This window comes from Podarcis tiliguerta (assembly GCF_965153285.1).
Source record: "Podarcis tiliguerta genome assembly, chromosome: 12".
NCBI lineage: Eukaryota > Metazoa > Chordata > Lepidosauria > Squamata > Lacertidae > Podarcis > Podarcis tiliguerta.
Window position 1 is genome coordinate 14189751 of NC_139545.1, and position 17946 is coordinate 14207696.

Below are 17946 nucleotides of genomic sequence, written 5' to 3' on the forward strand. Positions count from 1 at the left end.
ATTATAATAGGCCAGCTAACAAGCACCCTTACCCTCACCCTGATTATAGCTGTGCAAACAACACTGAGAGAATAATGGCTTCCTTTGTCCAAGAGCTCAGTGGTACTAAGAACTAGGTTGCTTCCCTAAAGCTAAAGTTAGAAGCCCACAGGAATGAAATAAACAACCAGCTTGATCTATGTTAACCTTGACCTTGTTAGATGCAATTTGACTTTTAATGATCTCCAATTAAAATTCAAACCTCAAATAATCCAAAACAGTCCTTTCTTCTTCGCCTTCGCCTTCTGCTTAACAACTTTCTGGCATTATAACGAACTTCAGATAATGAATGGATCATTAGTGCAATCAGGCTTCTTTGTTCTTTTTCTTTAATCAGCAACTGGCAATTGTGAATGTTTGTTTTTGAGGGAGGGGGAAGAACAGGAGGGGCTGCACATTGCCTATGGTAGCTTTTATTTGTTCTCTATTTATGTTATTTAGGCTATGAGTCCTGTGGCTCCTGTAGACAAACCCAAAATGTACCATTGCTTATGTATTTAAAACCAAAACAGCACCACAAATCCATAAGGGAGGTATTGCCTGGCTTGGGGATATCATAAAAAGGTAAAAGGGTAAGGACCCCTGGACAGTTAAGTCCAGTCAAAGGCGACCATGGAGTTGTGGCACTCATCTCGCTTTCAGGCCAAGGGAGCCTGCGTTCATCCGCAGACAGCTTTCTGGGTCATGTGGCCAGCCTGACTAAAGCGCTTCTGGCGCAATGGAACACCATGATGGAAACCAGAGTGCATGGAAACGCCGTTTACCATCCCACCACAGCGGTACCTATTTATCTACTTGCACTGGCGTGCTTTCAAACTGCTAGGTTGGCAGGAGCTGGGACAGAGCAACAGGAGCTCACCCATCACGGGGATTTGAACCACCGACTTTCTGATCGGCAAGCTCAAGAGGCTCAGTGGTTTAGACCAGTGTCACCTGTGTCGCAATTATAAGATTTTCAGAAGTACAAAAAATATGGAAGGGGCAGCGGCTAAAGGATAAGTGAGGAATGAGCATGCTGAGTGGCCACAGAATGCTGACTGTTGGGGGATATGAGGGGGCAGGCGTGCCAACTTGGCCCTGCAACCATGGGTGCCCGGGGCCATGCGTGCCATGCAGAGTGCATTTCTCTGGCACCGAACTTTGTGGGTGCCCTGCCCTTTCATGGGGACTTCTGTGGGTGCTCGGGCACCCAGGTCCCCAGGGAGTTGGCACCTATTTGGGAGAGTGATGGTGAGATGGGTTTTTTCACTCTTTAACAGCAGCCCTACACAGCATTTTATTGCAGGTTCCACTTGTGTAGGAATAAAGGACATGTGATTAGAGGCTATGCAACCTGGTATCGCTAGCAACCTGCTTCAATAAAGAGCAGAGGACAGTTGTATGGTGTGCAAATAGTGCCCTAGCAGACCCTGGGTATGTAAACAGAGACTCAGCTGGCAAGCAGTTTTTCTGGAAGTTAACAGAGCAGTAAACCACTTGATTTATCATCTCCTCCAGGTGAGATTAGCTCTGCTGCCTTAAACACATGTGAAAAAAGAAAAGATTGATGCTCCTTACAAGTAGTAGGGAAGAGTCATAGCTTTGGAGCTATGCAAAAGGTCCCAGCATCAGTTCTTGGCGTCTTCAGGTAGGGCTGGGAAACACTCTTTTCTGAAACCCTGGAGATGTGCTGTTAGTCAGTGCAGATAATAATGTTACATGCAGCCCAGTCTTCAAGCGGTGAGAGAGGTCAGTGGTGCCAGTGCACCGCTGGGGTTTGGTTCCCTTAGAACAGGGGTGGCAGAACTGGATCTGAGCAACAGAGGGTTTACTGCCCCCTGCCCCCCTCCAGAGGCCAAGTTTGATAGGTGGGCTGCCCTGCCCACCAGTCTGTCTCCTGCAGGGCACGTGCAGAACACTTTGCAAAGCACTCCACAAGACCCAGCTAGCAGGTTTGCCTTAGAGCCGTTAACTTAACAGAGGGACTGCTTTCATCACTGCTCTGAAGCTGCAGGATTGGAGGGGACCCCCAAGGTGACAGGCAGGCTAAGCCACCAACCCTATAACAAGGCTAAGCTACTAAGTGATGCCACTTAGTAGTTGGCTGTTCCCTGCATTTCAGTAAATGGCATTATAGGAGTAAGCTAACGAGAGGGAGGAACTATTTGTTGCCCAGTCTGCACACACACACACACACACACACACACACACACACACACAAACATACACTCAAAAGTTTGTTGTTGTTTAGTCGTTTAGTTGTGTCCGACTCTTCGTGACCCCATGGACCAGAGCACGCCAGGCTCTCCTGTCTTCCACTGCCTCCCGCAGTTTGGTCAAACTCATGCTGGTAGCTTCGAGAACACTGTCCAACCATCTTGTCCTCTGTTGTCCCCTTCTCCTTGTGCCCTCCATCTTTCCCAACATCAGGGTCTTTTCCAGGGAGTCTTCTCTTCTCATGAGGTGGCCAAAGTACTGGAGCCTCAGCTTCAGGATCTGTCCTTCCAGTGAGCACTCAGGGCTGATTTCCTTCAGAATGGAGAGGTTTGATCTTCTTGCAGTCCATGGGACTCTCAAGAGTCTCCTCCAGCACCATAATTCAAAAGCATCAATTCTTCGGCAATCAGCCTTCTTTATGGTCCAGCTCTGACTTCCATACATCACTACTGGGAAAACCATAGCTTTAACTATATGGACCTTGTCGGCAAGGTAATGTCTCTGCTTTTTAAGATGCTGTCTAGGTTTGTCATCACTTTTCTCCCAAGAAGCAGATGTCTTTTAATTTCGTGGCTGCTGTCACCATCTGCAGTGATCCTGGAGCCCAAGAAAGTAAAATCTCTCACTGCCTCCATTTCTTCCCCTTCTATGTAAAGCCCATATACTTCAGTGGAACCTGTGCCCAAGCAGATGTGCACAGAATTGCTCCCTTAGCTACTCTTTCAACACCATGGAGCAAGCTTCTCTTACATTATCCTGGTGGCATGGGGGCTACTGCATCACAAACCAGCTTTGGGTGGTGTTTTAAGGGTTGATATTGTTGTCAGAGAGAATATGAGGCTCATCGCTCATGTCCCGGGGCTGCTCACAATTATCCTGATGGCACTAACAAGAGAAGGACTACCATGGGAGAATGGCTCCCATGCCAGCAGCATATCATCTTGATATCACAATCTTGTTTGTGAGTTTGTGTGTAATACATGTATGTATGTATATCTATCTATCATCTATCTATCTATCTATCTATCTATCTATCATCTATCTATCTATCTATCTATCTATCTATCTATCTATCTATCATCTATCTATCTATATCTACCATCTAATCTGTATCTATGAATGAAGATCCCTGGGAAAATTAAAACTAGCTGAGTTTGTGTCTTTAGTGGGTGGCGCTGTGGGTTCAACCACAAAGCCTAGGACTTGCCGATCAGAAGGTCGGCGGTTCGAATCCCTGCGACGGGGTGAGCTCCTGTTGTTTGATCCCTGCTCCTGCCCACCTAGCAGTTTGAAAGCACGTCAAAGTGCAAGTATTTTTCGCTCTATAAGACGCACCAGACCATAAGACGCACCTGGTTTTTGGAGAAGGAAAACAAGAAAAAAAATATTCTGAATCTCAGAAGCCAGAACAGCAAGAGGGATCGCTGTGCAGTGAAAGCAGCAATCCCTCTTGCTGTTCTGGCTTCTGTGATAGCTGTGCAGCCTGAATTCGCTCCAGAAGACGCAGACACATTTCCCCTTACTTTTTAGGAGGGAAAAAGTGAGTCATAGAGCAAAAAATACAGTAGGTATTTCCTACTGGCGGGAAGGTAAACGGCGCTTCCATGCGCTGCTCTGGTTTGCCAGAAGTGGCTTAGTCATGCTGGCCACATGACCCGGAAGCTGTACGCCCGCTCCCTCGGCCAATAAAGCAAGATGAGCACCGCAACCCCAGAATTGGCCACGACTGGACCTAATGGTCAGGGGTCCCTTTACCTTTGGCTTTAAGCTCCCCTCTCCTCCTCCCAAGGAGAACAGGTTTAATTCTGCATCCTTTCAAAGAGGCAAAATCAAACAAGTCTGGAAATAGAAGAGGGGTAGCCAACATGGTAGCTTCCAGCTGCTGTTGGACTCCAACTCTTATCAGTCCTGCCCAGCATGGCCAAAGGTCAGGGATGATGGGAGTTGAAGTCCAACAATATCTGGCCAGTACCACAATGGAAAATACGCCGCATTTCACCAAAGCAAAATGCAATATATAATTATATAGCTGTTGTCAGTATTGTCTATTAGAGACAAACCATTTGACCACCCATGGAAGTGGACAGAGTATTTTGAGAACTCAGGGGGCTGGGAACATTTAAAGATTTTTCTGGGGGTGATCTTTTTAAATGAGAGGCGTATGAAGGATTTGTTTTACCAAAAGGGGGGGGGGACCTTGCCAATTCAGGCAGCAGAATTGGTCTCAGCAGCTGGGCCACATTGCAGATACAGAAAATTCCTGGGAGCAACAGTACATCATTATGTAGCAGCAGTCGTAGGGAGATTCCTCAAGTGTGCCTTTGGGAATGATGTTACATCACAGTGTAGTGTCATTCCAATCAGCATTCTGCACCAGAAATGCAGCTGAGCCACTGGTTGAAATGACGGAAAAGCCTTTTATTTTTATTTTATTTTTTGTTTTGATAAAAGAAAGAAGAAACCCTTCTCTGCCTTGTATGTAAAGGTAAAAAAGCCACCCAAATGATATAATCAGTGATATAACAGAGCTTTAAATGTATGGGGCAAGTGAGGCACCTTAAGACTCAATACCATTATTTTCCCCTTCAGTTGTTTTTAATCCAAAGCAGCTGGGGTTTCCGCCCTCCCATAGTAGCGCTAGATATAGGGACTTTATATCCAGTTTGGAGAACAACAAGCAGAAAAGGGGTTAAATCGTTTCTCCTTGCCCGCAATTTTCTTGTTCAGGTGTGTTTTTTTTCCTGTTAGCACTGGCAATGTGAAAATGAAACCTTATCAAATGAGGGAGGGGGGGCAGATTTCACAGCAATCTCTTTTTAACTGTATACCTCTAAACATACAAACCTGGGCACAGAGGGGCACATCACTCCTATCTCTGTCAGACTTGTCAGGAAGCTTGTCGGTTTTCAAGAGAGAGATGTACTTCCTGCACCTGATTCAAGCATATTCCGTCCCTTTGGGATATAAAGGTCAAAGCAGAAGCTGTAGACTTATGTGGTGAAAAATGACAGACTACTTCAGTCGTGTTCTTTTTTTCACTCCCTCTTGAGTCTGAAAAGGCACCAGAATATCTTGCTCAGCAGCTCCCCTGCAAAGGAGTGCTTCTTAGATCACAGTTGTACTCTGAATCCCACCAAATATTAAAATTTTGGTCTTCCGCAGCCAAAAGGTACTGTGCATAGGAATTAATTAATATATCACAGTTTGTTGTATTTATATTTATCTTTGCATTTAACTGGAGGAAATCCTTGCCAATTTTTCTATCCAAATCAACCCATCTGCTTGGATCTCCCCTCCCAACCTGCTACTCTCCCAAGGGGGGGGGGAAGGAGTGGGGAGGTGGCAGCATTTCTTAGGGGGGGAAACCCCAAAATGCCATGCAGAAACAACATAACACAGAGACAGTGCCAGATTTATACACACAGTACAGTTTTATGCACAGCTTAGGACCTCAGATGTATGGGGGGGCCTAAATACTTTTAAAAAACCGTTTTCAAGTATTGCATAATCACTTCAAAAATGAAGAAAATGGGATGCAGTCTAAGACAGACATCTTTTTAGAGACCCTGTTTTTAAATGTGGGGCTAGACCAAAGAGCAATCAGAACGTAGCATAGAAATGACTGGCAGAATCCGAGACCAGGGAGAAGAGTTGATGGAAGAAGATTGGAAAAAATTTAAAGTATATTTACAGAAATACTGCAAAATTAAGGAATGTTAGAAGAATACTGGAATGAAATTATATAGTTTTAGCAGAAATGTTATAAAGAATTAAGCAAAAACTGATTGTTAATGGGCTAAAGTGGAAAATTTAAAGTTAGACTGTGTTAAGATAAATTATAGAACAAAAAATTGAGAAAGAGGGAAAGGATTTGCTGAATTAGCTAATTTGAACTAGAATACAAAAAAGGGAGGTGTGAGGAAGTCGAGGAAATAAGTAAATGAAAGATAAAGATATGGAAATTGGATGTGTTTTTAAATGTTTTTGTTTTTTCTTGTTGTTTTGATGTATTGTTTTTTCTTTCTATTGATGTATTGTTTGTTATTTTTTATTGCTTTTTTTCCTTATAGTTTTTTTCTGTAACTATAAAACTTCTAATAAATATTATTTAAAAAAAAAACCAGAACGTAGCATAATTACATTTACATCAATGTTTGTGAACTGGGAAAAAAAAATACAATAGCAAATACTGCTGTTATTCACTTGCACAATTTCTGTTCCTGACCTCGAATTAACATGTATCGTAGCAATTTCCATTCCCAGCGCCATTTCTGACAAAATTAGCCAATAGCGCTATGACACAGGAAGCCAACTATGGCTCAGCAAGACGATTTGAACCTGCAGGCTCCAAGAGAGGAGCTTGCTGGAACTTTGCTCTTCCATGGTCCTTTTCCTTGTTGTGTACAAACTTTGGCTCCGCCTTGTGTTTAGTGAGGAAAGAGCTGAACCAATAGTTCCAGTTCAGACAACAGGCTATGCCAAACTTTGGCTTAGCTGAGCATAGAGTAGCAGTAAAAAGGACCAGGCAGGAGCAAAGCCATTGTAATATCTCTGGGAGCCCACACATTCACATAGGTATTACGAAGCTATCGTTTGGCTTGCCATGTCACACAAACTAGGTCTATGGATTGTTTTGGATAAAATCAGCTCCAAAAACCTTTTTAAAGGAAGGGGAAGAATTATTTCTCTCTGTCTCTTTTTTTCCTTTCAGTGCATAGTTTGGGACTGGGATTCCAATGGCAAGCATGACTTCATTGGAGAATTCAGTTCAACATTCAAGGAGATGCAAGGAGCCCTGGAAGGGAGACAGGTAGGCTCAGGTGAATGTGTGCCATTTAAAAGCAACAGCAGAATTTAAAAAATTAACCTTTTCAATCCATAGCCAGCAGAGTTTAATGCGTGGGCTGCCCTGCCAAACATGCAGTCCCTTTTATTGCAGTGATATGAGCATTCAAGCCAGCTTTTCACTAGGGTGAATTCCAGATGGTTGGTTGTCTGATTTGTTTGCACAAAGCTTGCAGGGAAGTTAGATTATATTAGCTGTTTATTGAGTATTCAGTCTGATTTGCTTGCAGGAATGTTATATGACACTCTGTCAAACAAGTGCTACTCACACTTTTCTGTGCATTTCCTCATCACTTTTTCTTATCGCATAAGGTCTGAAATAAGCTTTAATTGTACTGCCTAAATTTGCTAGTATATTATTGATTCCCACCAGAAAATGGTGACAGTCTGGAAGCACCTTAGGTGTTTAAGACAATTTCATAAAAGTAGTGTGGACAAAAAGTGATTAGAATGCACATGGTACCTAACACCAAGAAAACTAGCGCTAATACGCCCAGGAACCTCACCAAAATGCTGGAGAGGGTGCACCTCCACAGGCACATACCTCCACATGTGGTAGGAGTGCCCCAAAATCCAACTATTCTGGACAACAACCATACGAGAAATAAGTAAAATAACCAAGCAAGTATTAAAAATCACTCCAGAATTGGCCTTACTAAACATCTTCCAAGAAAATAATGCCCACTTACACCACAAAGAACTCATAACCCACCTACTTTCAGCAGCCAGAAGCATCATAGCCAGGCACTGGAGAGACCTGTCAGGAGTAAGCATAGACCAATGGTACCAAATAGTATGGGAAACAACCATACTAGAAAAATTAACCAATAAACTGAAGCTGACATAGGGACAAATAGAAGAAGACACCTTCACACCGGTATGGCTCCCCTTTATCACATACACAGCCCAACAAGACAACGACAAAAATCCACCAACAGCATACAAATCAATATGGCTAACCTGATCCAAAACACCCACTCACACATGAAAACAAAGACCACCACAGGCAACCACAAATGAATAACCACACCCTAGGCCAACCCCAACCTCTCTCGCCACCAAAGGAACACAAGTGAACAGCAAAGAATCTGCATAAGCAACGCTGACACCAAACCCTACATATAGTAAGTAAAATAGAAACATTGCCACCCGACCCCCCCCATCTCCCCCCCCCACCTCTTTCCCCTTTTCTTCCTAATATCTCAACAAATGAAACTGATTTGTTTCATTTGTTGAGACATTAGGAAGGAAAAAAATACAAGAGAGAGACATTGCACACACTTTTGTAAATCAAGAAAATCGTTAATAAAAAAGAAAGAAAGAAAGAAAAAGAATGCACACTAAAAACTCTAGACTTCTATTTTATTAGACCACAAAATGAGCTAATTGTTTACAGGAGGACTAGTCTTCTTACAAAACCATGTAAACCATTTTGTGTGTAGTAGGGCTGAAAATAACACTAAGGCAGCAAGGCCTGTCTGCAGCCAGGGTGGCTGAGAACATTTATGGCGTCCAGAGCAAATCTGATACTCAACCTGCCCCGGGACTAGACGCAAGGAGCCAATTTAACACCAAACCTTTACATGAAAGAGCCAGTTATATGGCAAATATGTGACAGGGCTCATGCAGAACACTTGTGTGGATAAGCGCTTTATCCAGTGGTGGCTGGTGGCCATTGAGACTGGTAGTGCGGAAGGCAAGAAAGGCCAACAGGAAGTGGAGTCAGAACCAATGACAGACAAAGCTGGTTTATTCTAGGTTTGCTCCCATCCTCCCTGCTGAGTTTCAAGGAACAGCACTGAGGCTACAGTGGAGGAAGCTGACAGGAATTCCCCCCCCCCCCCTGGACTGATTGTTCAGTTGGGTTGAGGGGCTAACTGAGGCTGGCGACCGTGTCTCATTCTTCCCAATTCTCATTCTTCCTCCTCAGGCTTTATCCATGCCCACCTGTCATCACATTTCAGACCTAGTAGACATCTTAACAAGCAGTCATATGTTGTTTATTTCAGACGAATTCTTCTATAGAAAATAATACAGTTGTTCTCACCACCTCCGCCTTACAGATTGCTTTTTTGCCTCCTGCATCTGTGCTGTGTTAAAATGTCACCGGTGGTTTCAGTGGGAACCAGAGCTGAGCTAGACTTTAATTGGAATTTCTGAGAAAGCTTCTTATTCCTCCCTGGGTAGATGACCTCCCACTTTATCAGGTCAACTTATTAGCAACCTTTAGATCTAGAAAGCTGTCAATTTGCTTCTGGGAAGGATATTAAAACTTCTGATCCAGCATGCCATTGCACATTCTTTTGTTTCTCTGCCGTAGTGACACCGTAGTGCTTCTTCCCTCCATCCCACTCATTCTGGTTTCCCCCCTACTCTCCTAGAATGAAAACATTTTGGAGGGCTCTAATCCTCATTCTGATTCTTAAGGCCACAAAGTTGAGTTGAGACTCTCCATTGAGTCTTGCCATGACCTAAGGTGGGCTGCATTAGGAGCACAACACACCAGGCAGATAGTATATCATAACATGTTCAGGAATGGGTCCCCAAATGCATGCTTGGCTTGAAGGTTGGTTCCAGGACCAAACTGGCTGAAGACTACTGATAAAGGCCAGGTGAGCTAATTGAGATAATATTTCTACTCATTCTCTACTGCCTAAATCAGCCTTTCTCAACCTTGGGTCCCCAGATGTTGTTGAACCACAACTGCCATCATCCCTAGCTAGCAAGGCCAGAGCTCAGGGATGGTGGGAGTTGTAGTCCAACAACATCTGGGGACCCAAGGTTGAGAAACACTGGCCTAAATTAACCACACTGAAGGGAGCTTCTAGGCAGATGTGTTTCCTTGCTGCTCTTTAGTTTACTCACATCGCTACATTTCATGCACCCTCATAGGTTTCTCTGTTGCCCCCTTCCCCCCGAAGATCATAGTTAGCCAAAAGAATCTTCTGAGTTCAACAGCTTTGCCAGCTTTCCAAGACTTGCATCTTCCAACAGCTGGTTGCTTCTTTGAAGCTTTCATTCATAATACCTGCTCTATGCAGTAGAACAGGCATCCCCAAACCCGGCCCTCCAGCCATTTGGAGACTACAACTCCCACCAACCCTAGCAAACAGGACCAGTGGTCAGGGATGATGGGAGTTGTAGTCCCAAAACAGCTGGATGGCTGAGTTTGGGGGTGCCTGCAATAGAAGAACAATACAATAAGAAGAAAGCAGGGCTTTTCTTTCAGCTGGAACTTTCTGGAACTCAGTTCTGGCCCCTCTCAGGTGGGCACCGTAGTCGTCATAAGAGAACAGAGGAGGCTTTCATGCTGAGTTCTGGCACCTGTTTTTCTAGAAAAATAGGACAGGAAGTAAGTAACACTGCTTATTAAGTAGGGTGTAGAAACCTTTGTTAGGTACTGCCTCTGCTTTCATAAGCTTCTGCTGTGTTAGATGAAACAAATTGACTTCTGAAGTAAAAGCTTCAATAAAGACGGCATAAGCAACTCTGTGACAAAACCACTTCTCGGAATCAGCTCTATCCACACAAATTTGGACTAATGATGCTAGATGAAGCTGAGTGTTGGAAGGACAGATAAAAGAAAGCGCTTCACACAGCGCAACTCTGGAACTGGATCCCACAGACGGCAGTAACGGCCACCTACTTGGGTGGCTTTAAAAGAGGATTAGACAAAATAATAATAATAATAATAATAATAATAATAATAATAATAATAATAATAATAATAATTTATTTATACCCCGCCCATCTGGCTGAGTTTCCCCAGCCACTCTGGGCGGCTCCCAATCCAGTGTTAAAAACAATACAGCATTAAATATTAAAAACTTCCCTAAACCGGGCTGCCTTCAGATGTCTTTTAAAGAGAAAATAGCTGCTTATTTCCTTTTCATCTGGTGGGAGGGCGTTCCACAGGGTGGGCGCCACTACCGAGAAGGCCTTCTGTGTGGTTCCTTGTAACCTCACTTCTCGCATTGAGGGAACTGCCAGAAGGCCCTCGGAGCTGGACCTCAGTGTCTGGGCTGAACGATGGGGGTGGAGATGCTCCTTCAGGTATACAGGACCGAGGCCGTTTATGGCTTTAAAGGTCAGCACCGACACTTTGAATTGTGCTCGGAAACGTACTGGGAGCCAATGCAGATCTCTCAGGACCGGTGTTATGTGGTCCCGGAGGCCACTCCCAGTCACCAGTCTAGCTGCTGCTAGACTGGTCATGGAGGACAAGGTTGTCAATGACTACTAGCCATGAAGACTATGTTCTACCTCCATGCTGGGCAGTGTGCCTCTGAATACCAGCTGCTAGGAGTCACAGGTGTGAGAATGCTGTCCTGCTTGCAAGTTTCCCATAAGCCCCTGGGAGAGGCACTGTGGGCAGGATGCTAGACTAGATGGGTCATGGGCCTTATTAAGCAGGCTCTCGTTGCATTATTTTGTTGTTGAAAATGAGAAACGACAATCATTTCTGATGAGTATGTAACGCTGGAATCATTTGTTGTTTCGGTCATTTTTTTATTAAGAAATCTGAACTTCTTCAGCTTTCTGTTTGGCGACTTCCTTCAGTTCCACCCACCCACACAAAAGCCTATGGCACACATGTCAATACATCATGCACGTATTTGGATAATAAGTTTTGATAAAGGCAATGGAAGGTGCCAAGGAAATTCCTCTGCTCAGCTCAAGGGAGCCAGAGGGGTTTAAAAATAGCCTTAAAAAGAAGGTGCACCTGGACAGTTAGCAATGGGAATATTATATAAGTGAAAATCTGTTTCTGCGACAGGGAAAAAACAACAAGTAAATGGTTTTTGAGAAAACCTCTAACATTTGCAATCTCCATGGAAATTTCCAGAAGGTGAGGATGTTATTTAACCAAGATAGTTTATAATTATTAGTATGTTAAAGTCTAGTCGTACAAACAGTGTCTAATCTCTGGAAGTTCAAAAACAAGTTGTGAAGGAACATTTGAGGCAGGCTTCCTCAGCCTCGGCCCTCCAGATGTTTTTGGCCTACAACTCCCATGATCCCTAGCTAGCCGGCCAGTGGTCAGGGTTGATGGGAATTGTAGTCTCAAAACATCTGGAGGGCCAAGGTTGAGGAAGCCTGATTTGAGGTGTCAAAACTAGATGTAATTTCTATATTAACAGTGAAATCCTGTGCATGGCTACTCAGTGGTCAGTCCCATTGAATTTAGTGGGACTAGCTACCAGGTAAGTATGTGCTGGATTTCAGCCTAAATGGGATAATACTTCCTACATGACACCTATTTTAATTATGGAGGAAAAACTAGTTTTCATGTATCTGAGGCCAACACTTCTAGATTTCTGAGGCAGGCAATATGACAATACAATAGCCTTGCATTTCTTAGAGGTTGTTGTTGTTGTTGTTGTTGTTGTTATGTGGTACATACAAAATAAGGACTCTTGGACTTTCAATTCATTGTAGTTAAAATACTGTAAAAATCCAGAAATATTCTAAACATTGAAACATGTCTTCTAAATCATTTCCACAGGGCATCCAAATGTTATGTCACTTTCGTACATAAAATTCTCATTTCCAAAAAAATAAAAATAAAATGTGAACAAGCTCATGTTTAATAACAAAATGACTCATTAGCTGACATCGTGAGATTGATCTGGTAGGGCTTCTGACTCCAGAATTTGTCCTCTTTATTACTGAAGAAGTCCCTATCAGTTCACTTGAGTGCAAGGAATCTCTAGGCTTCCCATTTGTGTTTGTAAAATGAGCGCAGTGGTGCTTGGAAAGAGGGCTTGACAAATCCTGGGAGTCTAATTTCATACACAGCACTGGCTGAAGACATTTTGCTGCCTGAGGCAAAGGACAAGGTGATACCTCCCTCATCTCGCATGCCATGTACAAAAGGTGACCAGCTGAATCTGACTAAAGCACTGGGGTTCCCATATGTCTTAATTTACAGTCCTCTGTTTGAAGGTCTGTCCACTCCAGTCCTAGTCCAGTTTAAAGAGATGAAACCATAAGAATGGAGAGCAGGAGGGGCTTAGAAGTTTCCCAGAACTACCCAAACTGTACAGAAATTTATTCATGTATGCCACTACAGTGGCAAGAATGTTACTTGCCCAGAAATAGAAAGAAGTCCCAGCAAATGAAGAATGGATACAAAAACTTATGGAATATGCAGAAATGGTGAAACTTACCAGAATAATAAATCAAAACAACATACATTTTCTAAAAGAATGGAAATGGCTTATGGAATATTTACAAACTAAACAGATAAGAACATTGGCAGGGTTATTGTAATAACCTGCGGTTTTATGAGAGTATATATATTTAAAGTAGATGAATAAATGAGCAAATTAAGTTAATTTGGACATGCAAAAAATATTAAAAATAAATTTGAGGAACTGCAGGAAGAGGGGGAAGGAAGTTTCAAAATGTTAAAATGATTGTAAAATTATTGAAATGTATAAAACTGAAAATTATAAATAAAATATTTAAATAAGAAGTTTCCCATCATCAGTTAGCACCCGGCCACCAACCAAGCAGACCTGATCATAATCTCTCCTACTATGGTGAGATGTGCTGTATTTCTATTTAAACTGTAAAAATTAAATCTGATGTTAGTAATTACTTCTAAATTTGCATCTGTTTGTATAAATTAACATAAGCAAGTGTTGTGCAAATGGGTGTCCACATAGCACACAGGACTGGTGGTTGTTGTTGTTGTTGTCCTCACCCTTCAGCCTAAGGTAGAACATCTGGGCAGATATGAATGAACTATTAGACTAGTACATCCCTGTCAAATTTGCTTCCCACCAGCATTTTGGTAAACCATCAATTAAGATACAGTATATCAGATCTGAAAGGAGGGGCTGAACTTGAGCAAGTACTCCAGGGATCAGAAAGCAAAATAAATAAATGAAGATGTTGGAAAAATTCCCAGAAACATGTGGTCCTGTCTGTTACCTCGACTGGAAAAGAGAATTAATTCACAAGATGAATAATTTGAATTCCTGGGGAAGCTGGGCCACATTCAGCTATCTGGGCCAGCCAGAGTATGGATATGTCCCTCTTGTTAAATTTATTTAGTTATCAGATCCATCTGCAGGGTCAAAGACAGCAGTGATTAAAAAAGAGCATGTTTTAACCTTTAGCTGGGTGCTATACACTCAAAACAGCAGCCTGAGTGTGGGTTAAACCACAGAGCCTAGGACTTGTCGATCAGACAGTCGGCGGTTTGAATCCCCGCGAAGGGGTGAGCTCCCATTGCTCGGTCCCTGCTCTTGCCAACCTAGCAGTTCAAAAGCACAAAGTGCAAGTAGATAAATAGGTACCACTCCGGTGGGAAGGTAAATGGTGTTTCCGTGTGCTGCTCTGGTTCGCCAGAAGCGGCTTAGTCATGCTGGCCACATGACCTGGAAGCTGTACGCCGGCTCCCTCAGCCAATAAAGCAAGATGAGCGCCGCAACCCCAGAGTCGGCCACGACTGGACCTAATACACTAAGAACAGCAGCCTGGGTGGCTCATGGCCGGATGACCAAAAGATGATAATCCAAAGAGCACCAGCAGAAGAAAAGGAAAAGATGTGTGATATTTATTTGCAGCAGCACTGCTTATATATTATATACTAGTTATTGTGTCCTGCAGATGAGGTGATGACTCCTTTTAGAACAGCATCATATTCAGACCACATGTTGTGGACACATGAAAAGAGAGGGGCAACATGTCCAATCTGCAGCTCAGTGTGCAGAGTGGAATCTCCCATGTGGACAGTGAGGCCACAGGATTGGTTGGCAGAGCAGAGTAAAATTGATGCCCAAGGCCCAAGGGGTTGTCTTATTGACACATTTACACTGGCTCTGCCATTCCCTTTGGTTAATGCAGAGGTCTGGAGAACCTGTGCCTCACCAGATGTTGTGGGACCCCCAACTCCCAGCAGCACGACGCAACACATCCAATGATTATAGGAGTTGTAGTCCAACAACATACCCGTATCTGAAGAAGTGTGCATGCACATGAAAGCTCATACCAATAACAAACTTAGTTGGTCTCTAAGGTGGCACTGTGGGTTAAACCACAGAGCCTAGGACTTGCCGATCAGAAGGTTGGCGGTTCGAATCCCCGCAATGGGGTTAGCTCCCGTTGCTCGGTCCCTGCTCCTGCCAACCTAGCAGTTCGAAAGCACGTCAAAGTGCAAGTAGATAAATAGGTACCACTCTGGCGGGAAGGTAAACGGCGTTTCCGTGTGCTGCTCTGGTTCACCAGAAGCGGCTTAGTCATGCTGGCCACATGACCCGGAAAAACTGTCTGCGGACAAATGTCGGCTCCCTCGGCCAATAAAGCGAGATGAGCGCCACACCCCCAGAGTCAGTCACGACTGGACCTAATGGTCAGGGGTCCCTTTACCTTTACCTTAAGGTGCTACAGGAAGGATATTTTTTGTTGTTGTTGTTTCAGCATACCCATAGTCGGTGTCTTCCAGTCCCTTAAAATGCCTGTGTTTGCAGAAAATGTGTTTCATTCCTTAACTTCAATGGGAGTCAAGCCAGCTAAGTGCAAATTGTCCCTTTAAGCAATTTGTGACTCCAGCACTAATGGCTTTACCCTGGGGTAAGTGGTTGAGTTTTTTAAACAGCATAACACAGTTTAATAGTTTATGGAAGCAAATGAGACCCACTAATGGATTATAAACACTGAAGCATGATAACATCAAGGAGATGTATGTTCTGTCCATATATACATGCTAGATTGAAAAACAGATTTGCATTGACTTAAATAGGACTACATTGATAAAATGAGCATTTTGGCTTGACTGGTTAGGGGACTAAAGCATTTTCACTGAGGCAGTGCATGACAGCTTAAATAGCCATAGCTGTATTTTTGTGTGTGCATTTTATATATTTAGAAATTTATACAAACCTGGCTCGCACTTCAAAGTACAGCTGGTGGCAATGGGTTGTCTTATTGAAGCATTTACACAGGCTCTGCCTTTCCATTTGGTCTACAGCAGGGCTTGGGGCATCTGCGGGTTCCTCATCCCTATACATGATGGACCTTCAATCTGCTCCAGCAAGGCATCAGAGTTAGCCTAATGTTTGAATAGCTTGCAGAGGTGCATGCCAAATCAGTGTTTGCAATGGCACTTGTAAAAAAAATAAATTGATGTGCAGGTGTTTTACTTTGCAGAAGGTCTCGGATAAGGGATAATTCCCTCCTGATTGGCTGATGTTTAGAAATGTCTTTAGCTTTGGACTGTTTCATGTGATTTCTGTTTTCATCGGCAGAGCACACATTATGCAACTTGAATAAATTATTCAGATTCTTACATGAAATGGCTTTCATGCTCCCGGTTTGTGTCTTCACAGGTACAGTGGGAGTGCATAAACCCCAAGTACAAAGTAAAGAAGAAGAATTACAAGAACTCTGGCATTGTCATTCTCAATCTCTGCAAGGTGCTGTCATTTGAACAGATTCACAATATTTAGAATTGGAAGGGCGGTGTGTGTGTGTGTGTGTGTGTGTGTGTGTGTGTGTTTAGCTAAGTTAAAAGCCCAATTGATGAAAGGGAATTGAATTCACTGTAGGCATTTTGTAGGAATTGCTATGTTAAAATAAAGTAAAAAAGTCCATTGAAACATGTCTCAGAAATTAATTATAGCAAGGGACTCCCAGAGGTAGCATAACAGATGTTGCAGAGTCAAGGTGGATCAGTGTTTTCACTGGGATGACAGTTGCTGTTCAGGAATGTGGTTGCTGCTGATCCTCAGAAACCCATTCTGTTCCCTGTGTGCAATCAAAACACATATAGCTGCTTACCACATGTAGCATGGGGGGGGTTGCTTATATATTTATTTCCAACCCTTTACCCTAAGGTCCCAGGACCCGTAATAATGTCAGGTTGTCAGAGTTGGCCCATAGGGTTGAGGAGTAGAAGAAGAAGAAGAAGAAGAAGAAGAGTTTGGATTTGATATCCCGCCTTTCACTCCCTTTAAGGAGTCTCAAAGCGGCTAACATTCTCCTTTCCCTTCCTCCCCCACAACAAACACTCTGTGAGGTGAGTGGGGCTGAGAGACTTCAAAGAAGTGTGACTGGCCCAAGGTCACCCAGCAGCTGCATGTGGAGGAGCGGGGAAGCGAACCCGGTTCCCCAGATTACGAGACTACCGCTCTTAACCACTACACCACACTGGCTCTCCAGTAATAAGGATCTAGCTTAAAATAAGCCCCACCCCCCACTCTAAATAAATGCCTTCTTCACAGAAGTACCTTCCCATTTAATACATGAAGAAGTATTTAAGAATGTGCCGTTTAAATCTGAATTTCTGGCTCTCTTCTCTTCCAGATTCACAAGATGCATTCCTTCTTAGACTACATCATGGGTGGCTGCCAAATACAGTTTACAGTAAGTGGTTTTTAAATGGACAGCAGATGGATAGCTTTCACAGTGCTAAATATTTGTTTTTTTCCACACACAGGACAAAATTAGACAACCAGGTACCGTTTCCCCCCATATATCATGTCTTGTACATTTTCACTGTGTTCACATGGAAGAGTGGCAGCATAATCTATTCATGGATATTCAGAAGCAAGTCCCATTGTTTTTAATGGGTCTCACTCCCAAGTAAACACATACAGAATTGCAGCCTCAATAAACATTAGACAAAAAGATTTCAAGTTTTAAATTAGTCATTAACACCTTACCTTAATCAAAGTGTGCATTTACTATAGGTGCACTGCATTAATATGCATAGTGTTTTATGACTGCTCTGGAGATTATATAGTGTTATGTGTTTTTTAAATAGTGAATATTGCTTTTAAATGTGTAAAAAGCCTTTTATTTGTGTTTTATCTACTTTTGTTCATATGGCACGTTTTAAATGCTGGTGCTTGCATG

General features: G+C 43.1%; 1 protein-coding gene across 4 annotated transcripts in view; it reads left to right on the forward strand.

The window, feature by feature from the left end:
- The window catches only part of CPNE4 (copine 4), a 199372-nt gene that overhangs the window by 153316 nt on the left and 28110 nt on the right, over positions 1 to 17946 (forward strand). For all 4 annotated transcript variants that reach the window (XM_083404983.1, XM_083404982.1, XM_083404984.1 and 1 more), the window contains 3 exons: positions 6947 to 7045; positions 16419 to 16505; positions 17395 to 17454. In XM_083404983.1, coding sequence (XP_083261109.1) covers positions 6947 to 7045; positions 16419 to 16505; positions 17395 to 17454 — 246 coding nt within the window. The remainder of the gene's footprint in view (positions 1 to 6946; positions 7046 to 16418; positions 16506 to 17394; positions 17455 to 17946) is intronic.